At 39.6% G+C, this 7,268-nt stretch overlaps 1 protein-coding gene across 1 annotated transcript; it reads right to left on the bottom strand.

The window, feature by feature from the left end:
* Window positions 1-221: 221 nt before the first annotated feature.
* Window positions 222-4,557, bottom strand: LOC140871934 (uncharacterized). Its single transcript, XM_073274677.1, has 4 exons — window positions 3,606-4,557; window positions 3,150-3,299; window positions 2,740-3,047; window positions 222-470 (listed from the first exon to the last, which is right to left on the bottom strand). The coding sequence occupies exons 1-4, from the start codon at window positions 4,555-4,557 to the stop codon at window positions 222-224; spliced, it is 1,659 nt and encodes a 552-aa protein (XP_073130778.1).
* Window positions 4,558-7,268: the final 2,711 nt, after the last annotated feature.

The following is a 7,268-nucleotide window of genomic DNA, read 5'->3' as shown; positions in this document are numbered from 1 at the left end:
TGAGGAAATAACCACAATATCCATAAAACTCCAACTAATAAAAGTGATAAAGTGCAACAACCATTAAGACCCACGATATAACTAGAATAGGCTAGAGTATCCGCAAAATATGTCAAAAGAGAAGCAACTACATCAAATAAAATCCAAAACACACATAGTTCAAAACTCATAACATAAGATCCATAACATACAAAAGAACCACAGCAGAAAAAATCTCTAAACTACTCCTCCTCTGAAGCAGAAGCTGACTCGGCAAGGTCATCTAGGGCAGAGCGATCAAAAGGCGGCGCATGAATGTCAGTGGAGTAGGACTGGGAAGTGGGTTGATGCTGTAGTCGAGCCATACCGGTGCGAAGCTCATCCAAGCAGTCAAATATGGAAGAGAAAATGCGACGAGTACCCCTCGAAGATTTGGCGTGTACATGTGCACCGGCGGGAGGATCAACAGCCTGATCAAGGGCAACTTCTTCCTGAATGCCATGCAAGCAGGATTACTCAGCCATGGATTTTGACAAGTGTCGGACGAAGAGAAGTTCGGACGATCCGAACCTGAGGTCGGAGGCTCCGAACCCAACGTGGCTTGCATTCATGCATTAACCTGGAATGGACGATCCGAACCCCAGTTCGGAGGGCCCGAATTCGACCAGAAATTTTCCTATAAATAGGACTCATTCGATTTCAATTTGAATTACAAATTTCCGAGTTTCCTTCTCCAGTTATATAGTGTGAGTTATACACTTGAGGGCCCTATCGGTTATAATCGAGGTTTTGGAATAACCAAGGTGTGGTTATAGTCATCCGGGACCAGCGACTCCAAAGGGCTATCTACGGACGAAGGTATGGTCCGGGAATCTATTTAAGTTTTGGGAGTACTTATTATCTTAGTTAAGGCTTATAGAACTTATGTAGTGATACGGTGAACTTTTGAATATAGGCTTGGAACCTAGGATCTACTATAATTGAACTAGCCTAGAGGTACGTACACATTGACTGAGATTTCCAGCGAGTATACATGTTTATATGTTGTATTTATTTGGCATTATTATATGGCATGATATATGATTTACCACTTTCTATACTCATATGTCATGTGCATATACACGTTGAGCCTATACCTTGTTATACCTGATTATAGAGCCGCTCAGCTCTATACTCGATAGTCTGTCACTGAGAGTACCGCGATGGTGGGGACATGTATGTCTTACTATTCTGGTGTACTAGACGAGTGTGGTTGCACCTAGAGGTTGATCCGTGTGGTGGTAGCACTCATGTGGCGTCGGTACTGAGCATGACTTTTCAGATGACCTTTTACCAGTCATCATGTTGCATGCATTATATACATATGTTTACTCATGTTTATGTACTGGGCGTTAGAGCTCACGTCCTAGTTGTTATCTTGGACACCCTATTCCACGGGGTAGGTCGCAGGATGGACGGAGCTGGTAGTTCAAGGCAGGACTAGGGAGCAGGAGCCTTGAGGAGTTAATTATACAGCAGGATTCGATCTAGCTGTATAATGTTTACTTTTAAGTTTTTCGATATGGTTGTATCACTACAGTATTAAGCCTGGATATATTTTATTAAGCTGATATGTAATTTATGGATTATGTTTCCGCACGTTTTACTCTGTTAAGCATTTTGTTGTATTAAGTTTAATGCATGCTATTAGTTGCCAGTTAGTAGGTGATTTCATGCAGGGTCACTACGTTTTTATCTACGGACGAAGGTATGGTTCGGGAATCTATTTAAGTTTTGGGATTACTTATTATCTTAGTTAAAGCTTATAGAACTTATGTAGTGATACGGTGAACTTTTGAATATAGGCTTGGAACCTAGGATCTACTATACTTGAACTAGCCTAGAGGTACGTACACATTGACTGAGATTGCCAGCGAGTATACATGTTTATATGTTGTATTTATTTGGCATTATTATATGGCATGATATATGATTTACAGCTTTCTATACTCATATGTCATGTGCATATACACGTTGAGCCTATACCTTGTTATACCTGATTATAGAGCCACTCAGCTCTATACTCGATAGTCTGTCACTGAGAGTACCGCGACGGCGGGGACATGTATGTCTGACTACTCTGGTGTACTAGACGAGTGTGGTTGCACCCAGAGGTTGATACGTGCGGTGGCAGTACTCATGTGGCGCTGGTACTGAGCATGACTTTTCAGATGACCTTTTACCAGTCATCATATTGCATGCATTATATACATATTTTTACTCATGTTTATGTACTGGGCGTTAGCGCTCACGTCCTAGTTGTTATCTTGGACATCCTGTTCCACGGGGTAGGTCGTAGGATGGACGGAGCTGGTAGTTCAAGGCAGGACTAGGGAGCAGAGCCTTGAGGAGTTAATTATACAGCAGGATTCGATATAGCTGTATAATGTTTACTTTTAAGTTTTTCGATATGGTTGTATCACTACAGTATTAAGCCTGGATATATTTTATTAAGCTGATATGTAATTTATGGATTATGTTTCCGCACGTTTTACTCTGTTAAGTATTTTGTTGTATTAAGTTTAATGCATGCTATTAGTTGCCAGTTAGTAGGTGATTCCATGCAGGGTCACTACACTCACGATCCTCTTCCATATCCAAAACAACAAAGTCCACTGGAAAAATAAATTTATCGACCTTTACTAAGACATCCTCTACAATTCCCCTAGGGTATTTAATTGATCTATCTGCCAACTGTAGGGAAATTGTAGTTTGTTTCACCTCACCAATTCCTAACTTCTCAAAACAATAATATGGCATCAAATTAATGCTTGCACCAAGATCACACAAAGCTTTTCTAAAAAATGAATTTCCTATGGTGCAAGGAATAGAGAAGCTACCAGGATCCTTAAGTTTCGGAGGTAATTTGTTTTGTAAAATTGCAGAGCATTCCTCCGAAAGCTTCAATGTCTCAAAATCCACCAGTTTCCTCTTGTTTGATAAAATTTCTTTTAAAAATTTAGCATAAGAGGGCATTTGAGCCAAAGCTTCTGCAAATGGGATATTAATATGCAACTTCTTAAAAATCTCTAGAAATTTTGAAAATTGAGTATCAAGTTGCAGTTGCTTTTCTCTTTGGGGAAAAGGGAGAAAATTTATATCAATATCAACATTTGAGTTCAGAGACTTACCTTTCTCCCTCGAGTTCTCGCCTTGCTGCTTGGCTGATTGTTCCTCCTTTTCAGATTTTTCGACCTCAGCATCCTCCTTCTTCTCCTGTTCAGCTACTATGATTGCATTGACGCCTTTTGGATTTTTTTCTATGTCACTAGGAAGTGAGCCTGGCGCCCGTGTAGCGAACTAGTTTGCCAACTGTCCCAACTGGGTTTCCACTCTTTGCATCATGGCATTGTGATTCTGTCATCTCATCTCATTCCCCGCTATGTACTTGGCAAGCATGTCTTCCAGATTTGACTTATTCTCAGATGGCTTAAAACCTGGCGGCATAGAAGGTCCAGCACCTTGTGGAGGTCTAACTGCTTGCTGAGGAGGCCTTTGTTGTGCAGGCTACTGTGGTGGATTAAAATGTTGAGGCTCGACAGAATTTTCAGCCTGTTTCCACCCAAAATTTGGGTGACTTCTCCAACCCGGATTATATGAGAAACTGTATGGATTAAACTGCTGTCGCCCTTGGTTCCCCACATAATTCACTGAATCACTTTCAAAAACTGGTGGCCCATCATAAAATGAATCTGGAATGAATGGAACGCCACTCACTGATCCTTCAACGGCCTCAGTGCTTCCCTGGATTTGATTTAATTTCTTAGATGGTGCAGATTTATTTGCTTGCAGTTGAGATACTTGATGGGTCAGTCCATCAAGTTTTGCTGTAATTGCTGTCAGAGCATCCATCTCCAAAAATCCAACTTTCTTTTCTCTCCTACTGTCTTGCCAACCAACATTGCTTTCAGCCATATTTGAGATGATTTCGAGTGCTGCTGCAGGAGTTTTTCTATAGAGGCTGCCATTGGCAGCTGCATCAAGCATGGAACGAACAGATGAGTCGACCCCGTAGTAGAAAGTATCTACTTGTTGGTCTATGGAGAGATCGTGTACAGGACATACTCTTAACATCTTTTTAAATCTCGACCATGCAGCATTAAGTGATTCTCCATCTTTCTGCCTAAAAGACATGATTGCATTCCGCAGTTGTGTAACTTTGGTTGGTGGAAAATACTTGTGCATGAAAACTTCAACCAGACCATTCCAAGTAGTAATTGATCCCTCTGGCAAATCCCGAAGCCACTCTATCGCTTCTCCTTGTAGTGAAAAAGGAAATAGTCTCAGCCGAACAACATCAGAAGTCACTCCATTAAATTTGAAGGTGTCACAGATTGACAAAAATTGCTCCAGATGAGCATTCGGATCCTCAGAAGGCGTCCCTCCAAATCTGACTTGCATCTGAATCATCTGGATGATGGACGGTTTGAGCTCAAAAGTATTTGCCTGAACTGCAGGGCGAACAATGCTGGATCCATATCCTCCAACTAATGGTCGATGAAGGTCCATCAGAGTGCGGTTGTTCTCTTCTTCAGCCATATCTTCTAACTCTTCTTCAGATTAAAAATTAAGGGTTAAGTTATGCTGTCTTCGATCTCTACGTATACGACGAAGAGTGCTTTCAATCTCCAAATCAAGCGGTATGAGGTCTTCAGAATCTCGAGCACGGCTCATATAATATAAGATATACTCCTGAAAAAAAAATAAAGCTGATAAGTGTATTTTATGCACTTAATTTATATATGATTTTAATTGTTAAATATTTGTTTCAAGCAGATTTATGTGGGTATTTTGTTGTTTTTGTGGTTGTAGGAAATTATTGAATTTATTTGGACAAGTGAAGAAAAATAAGAATTTAGAGGAGAAAGAAATTAAAAGGATAAAAGGAAAGAAAAGAAGAAAGAAAAGGAACGATCAGACAAGAGAGGAGATGGGCTTTTCTTAGTGGGCCTTGACTATCAGCGCTTGTTGTTAGCGCTCAATTAAGAGCAATCGCGTTGTGCCTTGAAGATTGAGAAAGAGAGATTGAGGCGCGCCCGCGCCGTGTACTGAGCGCCCGCCCCGATCGGGAATCTGAGCGTTTTATTATTTTGGGAAATTATTTTCGTGAGCTTTTGAGTGGGCTTTTTCACACGATATAAAAGGGAATTTAATTCCATCAGAAGGGGGAGCCGCCATAACACACCACACGCATATCAGAGAAATATTTGATCGTGAAGATTTCTGAAGGAGAATTTCTGGGCTTTACTTGAAGAACGAAGACGAAGATCGATAGACCGGACACGGCATCGTATCGACGGATTTGTTTCTTTTATATTTTATTTATTTTATTCTGAATATGTTGAATTTTATGAATTATTGTTTTATTCAGAATTTTATTATAAAATAATTTTTTAGAGTCTAGAGGTCGGATGGAACCTGGTGTAGACACTTTCATGAATTTTTGATTTTATTGAATTGAGTTTTTTTCTAGATTAATTGTTTTTTTCTAGAATTGATTGTCTTTTCAATTATCTGATCAATAATTGATTTGTTATATTTATTTGAAATCAATGCTCGGGAGAGGGGATTTTGAATAGGACATTGGAAATTACACTGTTAATTATTTATACAGCTCGGGAGAGTGTATAATTTTAACAGAGCCTTTAAAAAAAAACATTGTTTTGTGATAGATCACTGCGATAAATTCTTAATAGGAATATTGGAATTGAATTGTAGTTGATAAAAATTATTTGTTGCTCGGGAGAGGGAAATAATAAACTTAAGTGTTCTTGGCTGTTAATTGATTGGAATTCATGAAACTAAATTAATTAGGATTGATTGTTGTTGAAACCCGGTGAAATCTAAACCTCTGGACCATTTTTATCTGATTGATTTTATCTGAAAGTTGTTTGCGTGCTTATCAAAACTCATTGATTATTTATTTTATGCGAAATTCTCAAAGTTTGATTTTCTAGATAAAGTTTATACTATTTTAATTACAAGCACTGATTATTTTCATTTTACTCCCTGTGGGATCGATATCTGATTTAAATCACTATATTAAAACTTAACACTCGTACGCTTGCGAGAATTTTTCACAACAAGTTTTTGGCGCAGTTGCCGGGGAGTAAATTTTGATTATTTTTTAGTCTTGTTACCAATTAGTCTAGATTTTAATTTAGAGTTTTTTATTTTATTTTAAGTTACTAATTAATTTCTTCTTATTTTTAATTGCAGTCTATGCGACGATCTCAAAGTGCGAATTCTCTACTGTTTGATCCGGAGATCGAGCGCACTTCACGTGCTTTAAGAAGAATTAGAAGAGAAGAATTAAGGAACATGGCTGAAGAAGAAGCACAACAAGCTCCCCAGGTGCCAATTAAAAATCACTTCAGGCCAGTAATCCAGGCTCACTATTCTGGAATAGCTCGTGGAACTATCAACGCAAACAATTTTGAGCTGAAGCCGGCCTTGATCAATATGGTTCAACAGAACCAATTTAATGGGAGCACCACTGCTGATCCTCACCTACACCTACACACTTTTTTGGAGATAACCGATACGATAAAAATTAATGGTGTATCTGAGGATATTATTCGTTTACGCTTGTTTCCTTTTTCTCTCAGGGATCAAGCAAGGAGTTGGTTGCAATCACTGCCGTTTGGAAGCATCACTACTTGGGAGGGGATGGCAGAAAAATTTCTTGCTAAATATTTTCCACCTGCCAAGTCCACCCAGTTGAAGATAGAGATCAGCACCTTCCGCCAGATGGACACTGAACAACTATACGAGGCGTGGGAAAGGTACAAAGAATTACTTAGACATTGTCCTAACCACAATTTTGCAGATTGGGAACAGATCGAGTGGTTTTACAACGGACCGAATGCGCCTAAGAGGATGAATGTGGATTCTGCAGCTGGAGGTAGCACTTTTACTAAGGACCATGTGCAGGCCTATGATATGCTAGAGCAGATGACGGTCAATAGTTTCCAATGGCCATATGAGCGTATGGGAGTAAAGAAGCCAGCTGGAGTGTATGCAGTTGATCCTCTCACATCCATCACTGCTCAATTATCTGCACTGACTACACAGGTAGTTGCGTTGAATAAAGTGAGTGTTGCAGAACCAGCATGTGTGCTGGGTGCTATGGATGAATCTCACTATCATGAACAAGCCCAGTACATCAATCAAAGAGGTTATGGAGGCTATCGAGGTAACCCTGTCCCTAATACTTACCATCCTAGCTTGCGAAATCATGAAAAGTTTTC

The sequence above is a fragment of the Henckelia pumila genome, unplaced genomic scaffold (genome assembly GCF_033568475.1).
Source record: "Henckelia pumila isolate YLH828 unplaced genomic scaffold, ASM3356847v2 CTG_461:::fragment_3, whole genome shotgun sequence".
In the NCBI taxonomy this organism is placed as follows: Eukaryota; Viridiplantae; Streptophyta; class Magnoliopsida; order Lamiales; family Gesneriaceae; genus Henckelia; species Henckelia pumila.
The sequence above is the reverse complement of the archived record's forward strand: the minus strand, read 5'-3'. Positions and strand labels throughout refer to the sequence as shown.

Bases quoted from the DNA above. Each gene is read 5' to 3' on its own strand.
- LOC140871934 (XM_073274677.1), bottom strand. From the start codon at position 4,557: ATGGCTGAAGAAGAGAACAACCGCACTCTGATGGACCTTCATCGACCA. The intron at 3,048-3,149 runs GTAAGTCTCTGA...CAAAATTTCTAG, and splicing joins CGAGAACTCGAGGGAGAAAG to AGATTTTTAAGAAGTTGCAT. The intron at 471-2,739 runs GTGAAACAAACT...CATGGCATTCAG, and splicing joins AGAAGTTAGGAATTGGTGAG to GAAGAAGTTGCCCTTGATCA.